This window comes from Neolamprologus brichardi, chromosome 3, assembly GCF_056152115.1.
Source record: "Neolamprologus brichardi isolate AB-2024 chromosome 3, ASM5615211v1, whole genome shotgun sequence".
NCBI lineage: Eukaryota > Metazoa > Chordata > Actinopteri > Cichliformes > Cichlidae > Neolamprologus > Neolamprologus brichardi.
The window spans coordinates 36,362,772-36,380,366 of NC_142106.1; the positions used below are offsets into that span (position 1 = coordinate 36,362,772).

General features: G+C 40.4%; 1 protein-coding gene and 1 non-coding gene across 2 annotated transcripts; one reads left to right on the forward strand and one right to left on the reverse strand.

Moving 5' to 3' along the window:
- Positions 1-3,345: 3,345 nt before the first annotated feature.
- Positions 3,346-12,662, reverse strand: coro1b (coronin, actin binding protein, 1B). The gene is made up of 12 exons (XM_006807730.3): positions 12,523-12,662; positions 12,244-12,392; positions 10,226-10,431; positions 9,908-10,030; positions 8,106-8,235; positions 6,213-6,394; positions 5,983-6,102; positions 5,743-5,847; positions 5,493-5,638; positions 5,298-5,355; positions 4,877-5,215; positions 3,346-4,786 (listed from the first exon to the last, which is right to left on the reverse strand). The coding sequence occupies exons 3-12, from the start codon at positions 10,427-10,429 to the stop codon at positions 4,664-4,666; spliced, it is 1,530 nt and encodes a 509-aa protein (XP_006807793.1). The 5' UTR covers positions 10,430-10,431; positions 12,244-12,392; positions 12,523-12,662; the 3' UTR covers positions 3,346-4,663.
- Positions 12,663-17,351: 4,689 nt separating this feature from the next.
- trnar-ucu (transfer RNA arginine (anticodon UCU)) lies at positions 17,352-17,439 on the forward strand. Its single transcript is given in 2 exon segments — positions 17,352-17,388; positions 17,404-17,439. It is a non-coding gene; the product is annotated as a tRNA-Arg (tRNA).
- The last annotated feature ends 156 nt before the right edge of the window (positions 17,440-17,595 follow it).

Below are 17,595 nucleotides of genomic sequence, written 5' to 3' on the forward strand. Positions count from 1 at the left end.
AACGAGTGCGACAGCGTTCGCGCTGAGAAGAAAAAGAAGAAGAAGAAAAAAAGTGAGAGAGAGAGAGACAGCAGGGGGGTGATGCATGACATGTGATGCAGAAAGTGCTCGCTGAAGCCCTCTGAGGAGGCGGTGAGAGCAGAGATTAAAGAGAGACTTTGATGGGGTGTGGTGATGAGCACAGATAAGGAAACGCACAATTATTTATGGAAAGAGGAAGGTGCAAATTTGAATTTGTTCCTTGCGAGGTTGACAAGTCACTTGAAAACTGCAGGTGTGAAGTCTGTGAAGTACACATCCAGAACATGCATGTCTCATTACTCGTTACACAGGCCTGTGAATGAACTTATATATATAGTTGTAATTTTTTTTTTCAGTTGGAAGTTTGTTATTTTGGTTTGGTTTTGCTTTATTGGACATATAAACCAACAAAACAAGTCTGGTGGTGTACATGAACCCGAAGGCAGCCTAAGAGCTAAACCCTGATCTAGATTTCTTTTTAGTCAACCCCCAAACAAAGGCCTTAATTAGATATTATAACAGTGATATCTGAACCTATCAAAAGAGTGCATCATGTTCAAAAAGCTGTGCTGAATATGAAACCACTTTGCCACATCCTGTTTTTGCTCCACCGGCCTGCCTTCCACAGCCCCTACACCCAACAAAGACAGCTAAACCAAATCTGTACAGTAATACTGCACTGTACTACACTCTAAAGCCAGCCTGCATCTGTTTCCTATTTCACTTTTCTATTATCTTTCTATCTTATTATGCACCTGATATTTTTTGGCCGTTAACCCTGAAAATCCATATCTATACAACTCTAATCATAACTGTTGTTTTGGGTTTTTTGAGGGGGGGTTAAGCACTCTTGTGTTGTTTACATAATTCAGTGATCTACTGTTCTAACCTTGGGTTAACACTTTGAGCTGTTGCGTTTCAAAATGATACTAAAGCTCCACATTGTTACTTTCACGCTGACATGAGAGGAGGAACTGGGTGGCCTCTTTTTAGGCTTTTGCATGGTTGATTGGGTTTGATTTTCATTCTAAAAAGATCACAGGTTGTTCTGTTATTCTTTTTATTGTTGTTATAAGCCTTTCTAACAAGCCTCCAGCTGCTTTCTAGTACAAATCAGATAAAATGGCCTTTGCTGGATGTGAGGAATTTTAATTGATCTGAGGAGCAGTCAAGTACAACACGTTAAAGTGTTTTGTTTGTGTTTTGTGCATCTGCTTAAATGCACAAAGCAGCAGGTGATGGCACGGTTACCAAACCCAAATACCATAGTCTCTTGGCCCTTTATTAGGTACACATTGCTAATACTGGATTGGACCCCTTTTTTGCATTGAGAACTGCTTTAATTCTTCATGGCACATATTCATCAAGGTGCTGGAAACATTCCTCACAGATTTTGGTCCTTGATGTTCATCTTGTGTCAGGGGTGGATCTAGAGAAACTTTCTTAGGGTGGCATGGAAATCAAATGGGGTGGCAAAACACACACACACACACACACACACACACACGCAGGTGTTACATATGATTAAAATGATTAAAATGTAAATGCCATGGTTCTCCTTGTCACCTTAGCCACATGTTTTTTCTATGTCCTGATCTACAAGGTTTCTGGACGGGGTATTTTGCTATTATGTCAACTGTTCTTGGGGTAACTCTTCGTCCTTGTCCTCTGATTGCTGTATTTGGGATTCCTGATCGCTCACTTACACTTGATTCCACACAAAAGGATATTATAGCCTTCACATCCCTATTAGCCAGACGTCTAATATTGTTGCATTGGAAGTCTGTTAAGTATCCTACTGTTTCCCGGTGGCTTAAAGATGTCATGTTTTTTTTAAAACTTGAAAAAATTAAATATACGTTGAGAGGTTGCACAGCCAAATTTTTTCACAAGTGGCAACCCTTTATCTCTTATTTTGCTAGTCTAGAGGTATTGCCTGTTTAAATGTACTTCTGCTACTGTTATATTCCTCTAATATGTTTGATGGTTGTGTTGATCTGTGTGGGACGGGGGGGGGGGGGGGGGGGGGGGGGTCTTCCTTTTAGAATGCGTTGGGGTTTTTTTTTCATATATATATAAGTTTATTTACTTAGAAAAATGAAGAAAGGTTGATTGTATTTCGGTAACTGCAAGTACTGTTGTTTTCTTTTTTCAATAAAAATATTTTCCAAAAAAAAAAAAAAATGATTCAAATGGATTAAGTATACACACCATGGGGCGGCTCATTCACAAACACATGTCTAACTTAAGTTTCACACTGTTTCTTGTGTGTAAAATCTGAAATGACCATGGTGTTGATTTAAAATGTGCTTTGGCACAATCATAGGCATCACTTGCTACTGACAACAAGAAAAAAAGCCGGTCTGCACTATGGGCTGAACCATTTGTTAATGGTGGGTGGGAGGGGGGTAACACTATGCAATATATTCAGTTTTAGAATGTGTATTTCAGGGTTAACTGTAACTAGGCTCAAAGTGTTAATGCTGTCTTATTTTAATAAACAACACTGTCATATGCAAAACTAGGGTGGCACTTAGGGTGGCAAGGGATCATTTTAGGGTGGAACGTGCCACCTTGAAACCTTTGAGAACACATCTCAAAGGTGTTCTGTTGAATTGAGATTTAAAGACTGTGGAAGCCATCTGAGTACATTGAACTCACTGTCATGTTCAAGAAACCAGTCTGAGGTCATTTGAGCTTTGTGAAATAGTGCGTTATCCCACTAGGGATAGTGTACTAGGCAGAAGATGGGTGCACTGTAACAATGCCTGGTTGGTGCTAAGGAACCCAAAGTGTGGTAAGAAAATATCCCACACAGAACTGTTGAAACAAGGGAGCTGTCACGCTGTTTATGCTAAAACACTAGCATCTGAATGCTGCAGTAGAAAACGAGACTCATAATATCCGGCAACATTTTTCCAGTCTTCTGTCCAACTTTGGTCTGTGTAAGCTGTAAGCCTCAGTTTCCTGTTCTTAGCTGACAGGAAGTGTCACTCAGTGTGGTCTTCTGCTACTATAACCCCCATGTGTTGTGCATTCAGAGACGCTCTCCTGCATACTTTGGTTGCAACGAGTAGTAATTTGAGCTACTGTCTGGCCATTCTCCTCTGACATTTTCACCCACAGAACTGCTGCTCACTCAGCATTTTCTCATTTTCAGACCACTCTCTGTTGGTAGAATGTGATCACACACACACACACACACACACACACACACACACACACACACACACACACACACACACACACACACACACCGTGATCTGACTACTTCATATGAAAAAGGCCAATTCACATAAAGTAAGAATTAATGTTTATTGAACTTTCACAATGTAGTCTGATTAAAACTGCTACTTTTTTTCTTTTTTTTTTTACAGTCAATGTTACATCAGTGCATAAAGAAATAAATAAAGTAATAAAGGGGTAGTCTTTATGTGGAATGTACCAATGTTATTCTACATTTGTAAGAAGAACAGATTAATAACAGATTAATGGCTCTAAATGTAAATGTCAAATGTAATAGCAAAAAACACAAAACTACACAAATCTAAAAGTGCTTTTTCATCAACACAAATACAAGCGCAAAAACGTAGAAAAGCCTCCACACTTGAACCTTTTTCTTGCTGCTACCAAATCTGGTCTGCAATCCGGAATAGATTTGGAACAGTTTAGTCAGACTTAGCTGCACGGTCACTGTAGTGTAAGGTTGAATATTTAAAAGGAAAAAAAAAAGGTTCCCGTCCCATGCCCAGTCTGCAGGTCTTTCATATCATTGGAAGCAACAACTACAAAATGTGACATTTGCTGCTCAGATCCTGATTGGTTCTCGAGTGGTCGTGTGACACTGCGGCATTTCCGCGTGTTTAAAAAAGAAAAGAAAAAAAAAGTAATTCTGTGTTGTGTTTATGACAGGTTACAGTGTAACATAGTGTTATCTTTACGCTGTTCTCGCCTGACAACATGAGGTACAAAATCACAAGTGTCACCTTCTCACTGACTGCAAACACTACACACAGCTACGAATACACATAAATATTCAGCTACGCTCTCATCGGCCATCATTCACACAGCTCTCGCTGCCGAGGACAGTTAACTTTACACGTGGTGTTCTATTATGGAGTAGTAAAACAAAGCACGAGTCACGCAGTGAGATAACAACCGGGGGTTTGATATGACATCACAGTTTAGCAGCTTAATCTACCTGATTAAATAGCCCTAATGGTTACATTTGTTAGTGCGTCAGAGAGAGAAAAACGTACAGGAGGTACTTAATAGCTTTGCTATAGACTGTCAGCCTTCATTAGCTCCAATATAATCCTTTTCAACACAACTTTGTGCGTCAAATTGAGGCAACTGTGCCGATGCAACTCCTTTAGGGTGCTTCGAAATTAAAGCAAAGATCAAAACTGCATTATATGCACCGTCACACAGCGGCAACGATATCCTTTACCCAGTTGTCACCCACATATTGTGGTCTTGGAAACAATAGCTGTAAGCTCCTATTTATTCACAATTAGTTGCTGCTCTACACTACATTCTTCAGCCCACACTGCTTAAGGTACTGTTGACTCTAGTAAGGCTATGGTCTATGGATTTAAGGGGGAAAAAAAAGCCATCTGAATGTAGTGAATCTTCCGCTTGCTCATACATCCCCATCTTCAATCCGTGCTAGCTGTCTCTCCAGCAACTCAATTCTCTGATTCTGAGCAAGCACGACGGCCCGCAGAGCTTTCATTTCTGCTAACAGCTCGCTCAAAACGTCATCCTGAAAGAAAAGAGAGAGAGAGAGAGAAAAAACAAGTCAAAAATAGCTTCAAAAAATCTTAAATCAGCATCTCACTTGCTGCTGACCGACCTCTCTCTTTGGCCTATCGCCGTTTCCATCCGTCTCCCTCGTGGCCGCTGTCGGCTGTGGCGTCTCTTCTTCTGTCTCCTTGGCGGCAGAGGTAGGTGTGGACGTGGGAGCTGCTACGTTCCCTGCGGAAGGTGGGACGGCCCCGGTCCCAGAGTCCTGAGAGACGAGCTTGGGCTTGCTTCTGAGAGTGTCTCTGTGTTTGGATGGAGGAGCTGTGTAGCCACCACTCAGGGAGACCAGCAGCGGTGGCGCGTCCTGCCCCGCGATCCACTCGTCAGCCAGGAGGGCTGGCTCCAGGCTGGCTGTGTCTGGGTAAAGGTCTCCCTGGAACAGATCTGACTGGAGAGGAAATATGGAAACTTCATTAGCTATTAAAAAGGCAGTTCATAAAGTCCACTTTTAAAGTATGTGTGTGCCTTACCTTTCGTGGTACAGTCATAGAAATGGGTTCCACCTTCCTCTCATGAAGCTTATAAAACCTGCCGAAAAAGCAAGGAGAAAGTCCCGTCTGACGTTATCCTGCATTATTCTTTCCCACTTTTAGGAGACTGGTCAGTTCCTGAAGTAGCTGTGTATTGTAGTTTTTACTAGCTACGGGTACGCATACTGTTCTTACCTGGCAATTTCACACTTATTGACATCCACACCTCTTTTACTCAGAAAGCCTGCACCCCTCTGAGGCTCTTTGCTGCTGTATAAGCTGAGGAAGTGAACGTACGGTGATTCATCAGTCACTTCAAAGTATCGGATGGTGCAGTCCCCCTGAAAGCCATGAGATTAAAAACAAAAAAACAAAACAATCACGATGATTGACGCTGCATAGAACAAGCTAAATTTCTATTTGCCACATGATGCCAAGGCTTCACCTTCCCACACAGGTAGACCATGTTTGTGTCGGGGTCATAAAAGGGCAGCAGAACTCCATTACTCGTATCCATTTCCTGTATTACCATTGGCTCTGAGAGGTCTTTCTGTAAGATAAAAGCATTTTCACATCACTAGAATGCCTACTTTAACAATCACACATGTTTTTTGTGTCTCAAACCCTTTCCATGTGTAAAATTCAGTTCACCTGCATTAGACCACACGTCTAACAAGAAACTTACAGTATCCCACAAAGCCAGCTGCCTCTCGCTCATACGGCTGAAGCCTGTCGTCAGGATTTTTCCATCAGAGAGGAACACGGCTCTCATGGGCCTGGTACCATCATGGACTTTCTCTCTGACCTAGGAAAGCAGTCACAAGCTGATCACTGACGCGTTATACCAGAAATGAGAGCCGAGCCGTGCTCCACGCTTTGCTCACATCTTCACGGACAGCATGAATGTGAAATCACCTTGAGGACGGCGCCTCTTCGCGGATCGATGACTCGCAGGGCTTTGTCCTTGCAGACGGTACATATCGCACTGCCGTCCTTGTTCCAGCTGACATTGTAGATCAAGTCTGGGTGGGCGTCATCAAGCTGGTACACTAGCTCCCCCGTGCCCACGTTCCACACGCAGATCACATTATCACAGCCTACAGAGAGGGAAAGACAACATCCAAGGAAGAGGGCGTGAAGCCTGAAATTGTACAGGGCAGGGATGTGAGGATAAACAGATGCAGATGTTCATATAAATTTATTTGTTTTATCTGTGCCGTTTTCAGCGTATTGTATCACGGCTCGCTCTTTGATTCCAAACTGGGCTTTTCTGCCTTCTCCCTGATATGTTCTGCATCAAGTCTCAACTTCTAACTACATGTGTCGTACATGGAGTGTGTCCTATAAATGGTTGAATCCGTCTTGCTGGTGTAGTTACTTTTCTCAACCAGTGGCAATGTCACAAACAATCACATCATTTCCTGCCTAATTTTGAACAAGTCATTGTTGTTGATCTTTCACATAAAAGATTCATTTATTTGTGTTGTTAGTTTAAAGAAGATGTAGCTAGAGTGGAAAGACGAGTCTTCAGGCCAATATTTTAATTGAAATGGAGTGAGAGCAGCGGCGCTGACATGATGTCAGTACCTCAATATTCTTTTTTGATTAATTCCCCTTTACAGTACAATTAATGATAGCCTGGTAGCAAATATTGTTGTTCATTTAAACAAGCAGTTGCACTTAAACATGTTTCCCCTATCAATGTTATTTAACTGACTGAGTCCTTGCAGTGGATCCCAAAAGGAATATGACAAAGTGAACAATTAACAGAGCCACTTCGCCATGATGACACGATCAAGAATCAAATAATTATGATAACTGTACACAGATAACATAATACACTGTATTTGATGCTATATCACGATACCAGCAGTTAATGTGAGTGATTTGAAAGTGTTATATAATTGAATACAATTCTAATCTCACTCTATTATGGAAATAATAGAGTGTGTTGTTGTGTTGCCTTTCTCGTCGCTAACTCTAACTTATACTGAGGAGCAACAACGCCTGCAGAGCTGCTTAAAAAAGCTGGTGGTAAAATAATGCAGCGTGAACAATATGCACTCTTCTCAGTATGCATTAACATAAGTGGATAGCTTACATTCTTACACTGCCATGAGGATCCCGCAGGCCAAACATTACTTTATGTGCTTGTGCGTATAGTAGTGCCTCCTTTGCGTAGGCTACATTTCCAATGGAAAACCAGCTCTGGCAGCTTTTCAGCAAAGTGTAATTATTTTTCAGGTTAATCACATGCTGCGACTTGCCTAGGAGGGAAATCCTACTCCATACTTGTATTATGCAGCAGTATTTGAACTGGCTGTCACTGAACACCAACACAGTAAGACAGGAGCTGCTCCTCAACTCTCACTGTTTACAAATGGACGGGTGTATGTCACTTTTATCTGGATAATGAGGAATGTTTAGGACGGGGAAGCTACGCCTCGAGTTTCACTGTCACCATATTTGGAGTTTGTTAAAAGGTAAAATGATCCCTGGATGTTTATTTCAAGGCAAAGGTTACCTTAATTCACCATATAAAACTCAAGTACAATACATTTCCAGTGTGCAAACACAAGCCCTTTGTTTTAGATCACTTTTTTATGGAAATATATGTAAAGCAACATACAAACTACACCAGCCTGCTTCCACAGTGGCACAGTTTAATGTTTAGACCATGTTCTCTACACAACACACTTAAAATACACACCAGTCATAGCAAGTTATCACTGTTATTTTCCACAGATGTGAACCATGTTTGGTTATAGGAGAACAATGGGAGCACTACAATGCTACAGATGGTCCTACCTGCAGTTAGGAGGATATTGAAGGCAGTTGGGTGCCAAGCCAGGAGTCCCACTCGTTTACTGTGTCCCTCAAGGGTCACAGTGGCATCAGTCATTGGACTTGTGAGCCCACCATCTGGGATCTGCCACACCTTCAACATAAAGCAGACATATATATGTGTGTCGTATAATTTTTACAGTTTTCCTGACATATTATTAACCTTACTGCTATCAGAGCCTTCCTTCCCCTCACCATCTCCCTCCTAAACAGTTGAACTGTCACACTGCTTCACACTGCTAGACAGCAACAGCAATGTATGCACACTCTGTGGTATCCATTTCTGCATTTCTGTAATCCTGCATTTTCTGTATATAAGATTTAGATTGGTTATTTTATTGCCAGTTTATACACCTTTGTGTACATTTTTGCGTTAATCTCGTTAAAATGACTGTAACGCCACAACCGCAATAACGTGGCAAATCTCTGTTAGCGAGTGCATTGGGCTGCACGGCGCTAACACGTTAACGATCTAACCGTGCTAACGTGTTGACGCCGTGCAGCCCCACGCACACGGCAATCCACGCTAACTCGCTAATGTCATTTTAACAAGATTAACGCTGACAGCACTTGGAGTACATCATCATTTCTTCATCCAAATTTACTCAATACCACATTTATTTTTACCTGTTAAATATAAAGCTACAGCCAAGACATGATTGGCTTTGTTTAATAGTAAGGCTGTTAGAAGGAAAAAAAAACAGCCAGCTTAGCTAGTCCTGCACAATACACCTTTTAAAAGATTAAAAAAGCATTTTAGGAAGTGACCTTTGAAGTAGCTCCATAGCTTAATTTGTTACGTTTGGTCAGAGCTAGCCTAGCTACTACCCACTTAGTGTTTGTGCTAAGTTAAGCCAGCTTGCGTTGGCTTTAGTTTCATATTTGGGTTTGGTGTCAATCGTAGCATTTCACTGGCCTTAATTATCAATATCAACTAAATATGCATTTAGGTTCTCTTTCAACATTTCAGATTTTTATTAGTTAATATATATGTATTTTTTTAAACAGTATCTATATCCCAGTATAGCTTTTCAGTAGTATCAAAAGTGATTTACTTTCTGTTAAAAAATGGTAAGGTGTGCCTGAAGAAAAGACTATGGGTGCTCGTCAATCATTTATCTGGAATCAGAGACATTCTTTTAACCCCCCCTCCTCGCCCAGCCGTGTCTAACAGCTGAGGAATGCCAACTTGTTTTACAGAGACCTCGCCGTAAGTTTACACAGCTGTGATCAGAGAAACAATATTACCTACACCTAAACACTGCTGCAAACCAAGCACACACCCCTGGCAGTCGTCTCCTTCAGCTGAATAATCACTGTTTAAAAAAAAAAAAGCTCTGGAATTTCTTGGATGACTTGACAAAGCACCTAAAGTGTTGATCGAGGCTCCAACCTAACCTCAGAAATGACACGACCTCTGTCCCCATACCACACACTACAGGACACCCTCATATGAACGGACCCAGGGGACCCATAACCTCTCAGCTGAATTCTACTAACATACTTTTACAATTATAAGTAAAATTAAGTCATACAATATGATAAAGAAAGTGTTACATACACAATGTTAATTATTATAGTAGTTTGAAGCACACTCAAGGTCTGCACCCTGAAGTCTGATGTGTTTTCATTAGCAGCAGAAGAAGGACCAACACAGCTTTAGTGGGTTAAGGTTGTTGCGGGTTTGATGCCTATGGACGTCAGATTACAGATAACTTGACCACAAACCACCAGCACAGAACTTCTACAAGGTTTGAAAATTTTACCTTCACCGTGCAATCTTCTGAGGCACTTGCAATGACATTGTCATCATGAGGACTCCACTGGATGTCCAGCACTGGTGCTGCATGACCACAGACCGTGGGACAGGACTGGTCGATTCTTCCACTCTGTAGAGAAAAACAGAACGTTTCAACCATTAACGCATTATCCAGTCCTGCTAATGGTCTCGTAAGTGTAGAAAGTACTTTAGTCAGGCATGCAGCAGACTGTTAAAAAGTTGGTGACATAATGCTTTTAGTAGGAGAGTGAAAGAAACATCGATCTACTGTTTATCTAATACTCTGTAATGTAGGAGATTGAACCTTGCTGATTGGAACCACGAGGAAGGCCCCTCCTCCACCCGCTTCAATGATAACAGCAATGAATTTGGGGTTGACTGCACAGAGTGGACTGTCCCACGTCACCCGGGACACTCTGACATCATCGATGCAGTGCTCGGCTTTCCACGCCTGGGCGAAAACATGGCGGAATTTGCTCTGCCTGACCACACCTCGCCGGAAAGACATACCTGAGGAGATTAAGATTACACAGACGAAACAGTTACAATTCAGCAACCTTAAATGGACAGATGCTGCTGAATGACAGTAAATTATTAACTCGTCAGCTGAAAAGTAAAAAGCTTCTGTCAGCAAACAGTAATCAAATAAGCAGGATAATTATTAACCAAACAGCTAATAAGCTTGAAAAAGAAATTCTGGTTTAATCATTTGGACTGAGAAAAAAAAAGAAGATATTTTTCCCAGTAAAATATGGCTAAAATGAAATATTGTAACCTTTTAAAATGGACTATATCTTATTTAAAATGCAGGTTAACTCAAACAAGCAACAATACATGTCTTCTTTATCTACTCAGATCTCAATTTTTCAGTATATTTTATGACGGAAAATAGATCTCAACTGTTATAGGATTTTTAAGAACGATACACATACCGATAATATTATTGGTCCTTGATAAGATCACGATAGTTTAAAAATATTCTTTTGTATATAGTCACTAAGTACTTTACCGTTTTTGTGTTTTCACTTCTAGTTAAGCTGTAGAGTGCCCACTGGTGGACAAACTAGGCAACATCAGCACTCATAGCATGGTTGAAGGGTGTTTCTCCCATCTATTCTTTAGTTTTTAAATTTTGATTTATGGCCTGATATAAATGTTGATACTGATATATCAGCAAATATCTGATATCAGCTCTCAGCAATATATAATTCAGGCTCCAGTGAAAATAATAAGAATTTGCCATATTTAGGACAATTAAATGGACAATTATAACACCCCACTGTATACCTCCAAAAATATAATGCTGTTATAGGCATATTGCATATTTAATTTTCTGCATATATCATATATATTTTATTCTGTATATATGGTATTTATTTACTGTGATTTGCTTGGCTCTCTTTTTGCGCAAATGTGGGACAAGTACTACAACTAATGAATGTGCAATGACAATAAAACTTAAAAATAAAGATCCTGTTCTTTTAAGATGAGTGTCACATAAGAAAACAGATTATTTTTGTTTTTAGGAGTTACCAAGAAACACTTAGTTACACTTTCCCACTTGGGATGGGGAAAATATTTGGAATTGCATAGAAATAAAAACAGGCTGAGTATGCATGCTTTATTAAAACTGTAGTCTTAGTCTTTTGAATCCCCAAACTCTGCACTAATGCCATTGTTACTGTACAGCTGGTTTAGTAAATCCTCACCATCTTCATATGGTCAGTGAAAAAAACAAACAAACAAAAAGAAGTGGCAGCCAGGGCAGCGGACAAATTCTTTCATACTGGGAGCCTGCCCTGAAAAGTACAGTCAGGCTTCAGTGGACAAAAGGGCATGATCCGCCTGAAACCAAAACATGCCGTGCAGGGAGGAGAAGGGGGTTGGGCAGTCATAGCTGCTGTGAGAGGAGGCAGTAACTCTATATGCCATATACCAATGGTCAAAGCAAACGGCATATCAGCAGGTATGAAGCCCACAGAGGGCTCCAGCGTGAGGATAAAACCGCCCCAAATCCAGTTTGCTGGATTCCACTACGTCCAGTCTGCGTTTAAACCTGTGTTATTAAACAGCGCGATCTTACTGCACGATAATGTTCATTTTTATATATACCCATTTAGTAAATATGCAGCATCCTTGCACCATTTCTCTGTGTGTTCCCATTGTCTGCTCACAATAGGAGGTAAGGAGACAGCAATTGTTTTTTTTTCTTCTTTTTTTGAAAAGAAACAAATGCAGACACGAGCAACAAAGGAGCCGTTTTAGGTAGTCCCACAATGACACATCTCGCGTTATTATCTTCCAGTCCAAAAGCGCACATACCTGCGGTTTTTGAGACCTCCCTTAATTGGAAGAAGGATCACCAAAGACTCGGGCGTGACAAGAAGAGGCCAATAAAATAATCCGCCGCCAACAGCAGTAACTTAATCCTCTCCTGTGTCCAGACAAGCGTTCACGTAGACTGCGCAGACCTATAACAAAAACGTGTTCATTAGAGGGGGGGAAAATCCGATTTATTTATTTATTTATTAATCCAATTCTCAGCTGTCTTCTTGTTAGTTTGCTAGGAATTGCGCCTGTCTGCTGTGGCAGAGGTCTAACCTGACAGAGCATGTCCCGCGCTCATAAAGCCACGCTAAAAAGAGCCCGGCTGCCGGTGATGGTGGAGGGAGAGATGCGGACACCGCTTGTCCCCGTCTCCCTTTACAAACGACTGTTTTGGAGCGACGACTCGAGCAGAATCCCAGACACTTCCGCTCAAGGCAGGATGTGTCAAAGACACGCAGGAGTAAAGAGAGATATCCTCCGTCTACGTCTACATTCCCGTCGGCCAGACCGGATATGTACTGTTTATATTCACCTTAAGTGCATACATAAAAACACCAAGGGACGAGCGTATTAGACCTAAAAACGGAAAACAGACCGCTATTACGCTGTTAGCTCAAACTATCAGCAAACCTCAATTGAAGCTATTAGCATTTAAGCACTTAATTTTTAATTAGGGCTTTAAATGTGGAGTAATTTATCAATTTTGGGGTTTCAAAACCTAATCGACTGTTTCTCGGAGGATTTATGCGTGTTCCCAAACTGATATCTGAACTCAAATTTAGATGAAGATGATTTGAAAAGATATTGATGACAATTAACAATTTTAAAACATTTTGCTGACATACGGTCTTTTTAAAAAATCGTTATATGCAGAGGGGTTTTTTTTAAATAGTCTTTGTGCTCACTACTCAGAGCTGTGTCTCATGTTGTGGTAGCACCTTATAATGCAGTGCAATTGTAATACAATATGGCGTAATTTCCAAATCTTTGTCATTATTCTAAATTTAAAGTGTAAGGGCGTATGTACAGTAAAAGCAGAGAGTAAGAACTTGAAGTTTTAAAGGAAATGTGAATTTATTTATTTATTCATTCATTCATTTAATGTAAGCTTCTTGATATTAGGAGTAAGGTTTATCAAGCAATGTTTCTTTGTCTTACATTGTGATTACACAATATCACGAAGGGGTTAGCTGTATTATAGAGTATCCTAACCGCCCCTTTACATTGCAATTGCCCATTATACACATATATACTATACATACTGGAATACACTTATTGTATTCCGCTTATTCTTGGCTTATTAATGTTATTTTATTTGTATTTTTAGCTGAACATTATTCAGAAAGACAAAGTCCTATATTTAAAAGATTATTAGAGTATAATTAAAGTATAATGTCTTAAGTCAATTAAAACAAATGTAAGGAGCACTAAGGTGTTGAATAAAATGTCAAAAAAAAATAAATTCATGATTTATTTGTTCCATCAATTAAATATACATTTTCCCATTCATTCCCAGACAGGTCTTATAACACATTCTACTAACATCCCAGCTGCACATGAGATCTATCACACCAAAGGTGCGAGCAAATAGCGCTACACTGCAAACCCAGTCTAGAGATACTGCAATCAATTTACCTATGGGCATGCACTGCAAACAATTCGGACCTCTGCACAGCTGGGAAGCAGCGATATGCATGACCTGCAACCTGGGTTTATAAAGGAAGTGGCACAAACAAATAAACGAAAAAAACAAAAAAGAGAGAGGTTAGTTCGTCCTTACAAGACTCACTCTCAATCATTCAATAACAGCCCTTACGGCTGGACGGACTAACCAATACAAAATTACAAATCAACCAAAAGAACAACAAAAGGACAGCAGAAGCAGCACAACAACAGCTGCAAAACACAAACAAGATTATCGATTAAAATGTTACACAATAAAAACATCAATTTTATGAAACCATTCAAAATCACAGCTCTAAAAAAACCACCCAATATACCAACAATATTGATGGATTTCCCTGCACACAGGTGATCTAGAGCTTGATTGATTCCACCATTAAAACTTGTGGCCACACTAATAAATCCAACAACACACATTAAAAATAGGCACCTACAATAATAAATAATCCAAACAAAACAGCAAAAGTCTCTTACTGAACAACATAGCCACTCACACCAGAGTGAGTTAATCGTCTCTGGAACTTCCCACAGAAGAGTGCTGACTTCACCTCACACACAAGTTCCTCTGCCAATCACATGGCAAAATGCAGCAAACTGCCAGATGACACTTGTTACAACCCTTCCCTTCAAAGGGCATCGGCGACCCGACGATAAGTTGAAAAGGGAACACACTTGAAATTTTATTTATTTATAGTCTATTGTGGCCATTTAAATGGGTTTGAATGCTGTCCAGCAGTCTTCCTTATCGAGCCAAGTTGGCTACACCCTCCTCCCCATGTTCTTGGTCCCCAGAAGAGTCCAAATGGGGCACACTCTCATCTGTGAGACTTGCCATCCCTTCCTTTAACACCACAGAATCCCCATCTCCCTCTTCTGTAAACATCTGTTCCACTTTATCATTTATCAGAGGAATTCAAATCTCTCTGAACTCTTCTCATTTCTAACCGTCGCTGCACAACATCATATGCAGCAAAAGCAGCAAACTGCCAGGTCAGAATTGTTACACAAACAAACGAACACAAAACTTTCAGCTGCTCTCTTAATTACAAAGGTTTGCCACAGCAAATTCCACATATTTATCAGAGTTTTACGCCAATGTTCCTGTAGAAGGAATTCATGTCCAACCCTGGGGGCCCATTAGTTAAAAAAAACACTGAATAATTTATATTTTTTAATAAGTATTTTAAAAATGGATTTGAAAATATGGCTTTAATTTGTAAACATTGCACTCTAAAATTGTTGAAATAATATATTTTTTTAAAAAGCCCCCAAACAATCTTGAATAATCAGGCCTCTTATCATCTCAAAGACAGTACTCGCGATTCCTAGACTATTTAAAAGTAGAATGGTAGGTAAAGTGTTCGCTTTCAGGCCCCTCTTCTGTGGAACCAGCTCCTAGTCTGGAGACAGACACCCTCTCTGCTTTCAAGATTAGTCTTGAACTTTCCTCGGTGATAAAGCATATAGTTAGGGCTGGATCAGGTGACCCTGAATCCTCCCTTAGTTACACTGCAATAGGTGTAGGCTCCTGGGGCTTCCCATGATGCATTGTTTCTTCTTCACTAACCTTTTTTCACTCATTATGTGTTTATAAACCAATTTCTCAATTTAATCATTAGTTATTATTAATCTCTGGCTTCACAGCGTGTCCTTGTCCATTCTCCCTCCTTTCACCCCTAACCAGTCAGGCAGAGAGCTGCAGCTATCTCAGCCTGATTCTTCCAGAAGTGTCTTCCTGTTAAAAAGGAGTTTTCCCTTCCCCCTGTCAGGAGGTGCTTGCTGATAACGGCTCATCTGATTGTTGGGGTTTTCTCTGTATTATCGTAGGGTCTCTACCTTACAATGTAAAGCACCTTGAAGCAACTGATGTTGTGATTTGGGACTGTATAAATAAAGTTGAATTGAAAAAAATATCATTTGTCACTTTTGCTCAGTGGTGTGATGGTGTCTAAAAAATAAAATAAAATTTCAGAAATGTTTCTAAAATGGCTACATTGAAACAAGCCGTATTTTATCTTCTTGATGCACGCTCAATTTTCCAGGTAAGTAAATCCCCAAAAGGTTGATTCTGTTCATCTGGATGTAACGTTTTTAGTGGGAGAAATGTTTCCTCACTCATCCAAGTGACTTCTTCAGTCTCAGCTGACTGCAGGTTTCCCCAATCTTATTAACAGTACATTTGCATAATGACTGAAACCAGCCCACTGAAGGAACAATGGGCTCACCTCCCAGCCCATTGCCCAAGGATCGGGCCCCCGACACAAACAGAGTAATATAGTATTAAGTGCCAAGAGGATTGCTATGATTTATTTATCTGGGAAACCAAACAACCTCTAGCGAAGCCAATATCACGACACAGAAGAGCTACCTTGTCAGACCAGGACTCTGCAGTCTATTTACACCTACAGGCCAGTGGACACTCTTTCAATGATGAGGATGTAAACATCCTGGACAGGGAGGAACGCTGGTTTGATCGCAGAGTCAAGGAGACCATTTATGTGAAAATGGAAAGCCATCTCTGAATCGAGAAGGGGGGCATCTTTCGCCATCTTCCAATGCTGTGATTGCAGCCATTCCCCAAATCTGTGAATGGTAATTATGGCCATTGATCAGTGGTCTTTGATCAGTAGTTGTTGATCAATGGTCACAAGAATCTGCATATTAATGATCAAGGAACTGACCTCCAAGCCCATTGTTCCTTCAGTGGTGCTAGTTTCAGTAATTGTGCAAATGCACTGTTTATAAGATTGGGGAAACCTGCAGTCAGCTGAGACTGAAGAAGTCACTTGGATGAGTGATGAAATGTTTCTCCCACTGAAAACGCTACGTCGAGATGAACAGAATCTACCTTTTGGTGAAGCCGTACTTTAGTAGGATTAGAGATTGCATTTAACAGATCTTGTCATTATTTGCAAATAAAGTACAGAGATTTTTATTTGTGTTTGTCAAAGTAAATTTGGTTAAAATCCAGTGGCTTCTCATTCCACCAGAAATTGTGCGACTCTGGTGGTTTTTTGAGGGTTATTCAGGTTAATGCAGCATTGTAGCGCCATCCAGTGTTTGATGTACCATATTGACGCACAGAGATCATTTTCTTTTTAAAAATCCCAGGGTTTCGCGTTTCCCTCGGTTCCCCACATGCAGAGAAGGCATAAAAATCTAAAAACATGATAAAATATGAAAAAAGAAAGCCCTCTCTAAAACGATAGGGTGAAAATGAACGTTTATTGCTTGGTATTGTCTGAAAGGATGTTTCAATTCTGAAGTAAGGGTTCAGTTTCACATTATTCATACACAATGTACGCTATAATACAATACTCACAACCCCAGAAATCACAATCTAAAACCTTAGACAATATCACCCCAAGTTCGATCTACTGACACTATAAATACCATAGTGTTCAACATGTGCAACAGGTGGCTCCGTGGCGCAATGGATAGCGCATTGGACTTCTAGGCATAGATGCAGACATTCAAAGGTTGTGGGTTCGAGTCCCACCGGAGTCGCATTTTTGTACTTCTTCTGGAAAACTTCGGCCATGTTTATAGTCACCTATATTACATACCACTACATGTCACGAGTGTCAAGCGATTACAAAACAGTGATTGTAATTATTAAAAAATCGCAATGTTTTATTGCCTCACGGGTAAATGTCTATTTTT

Bases quoted from the DNA above. Each gene is read 5' to 3' on its own strand.
- coro1b (XM_006807730.3), bottom strand. From the start codon at position 10,429: ATGTCTTTCCGGCGAGGTGTGGTCAGGCAGAGCAAATTCCGCCATGTT. The intron at 8,236-9,907 runs GTAAAATTTTCA...TTTATGTTGAAG, and splicing joins CAGAAGATTGCACGGTGAAG to GTGTGGCAGATCCCAGATGG. The intron at 5,356-5,492 runs GTAAGAACAGTA...CTTTTTCGGCAG, and splicing joins AATAAGTGTGAAATTGCCAG to GTTTTATAAGCTTCATGAGA.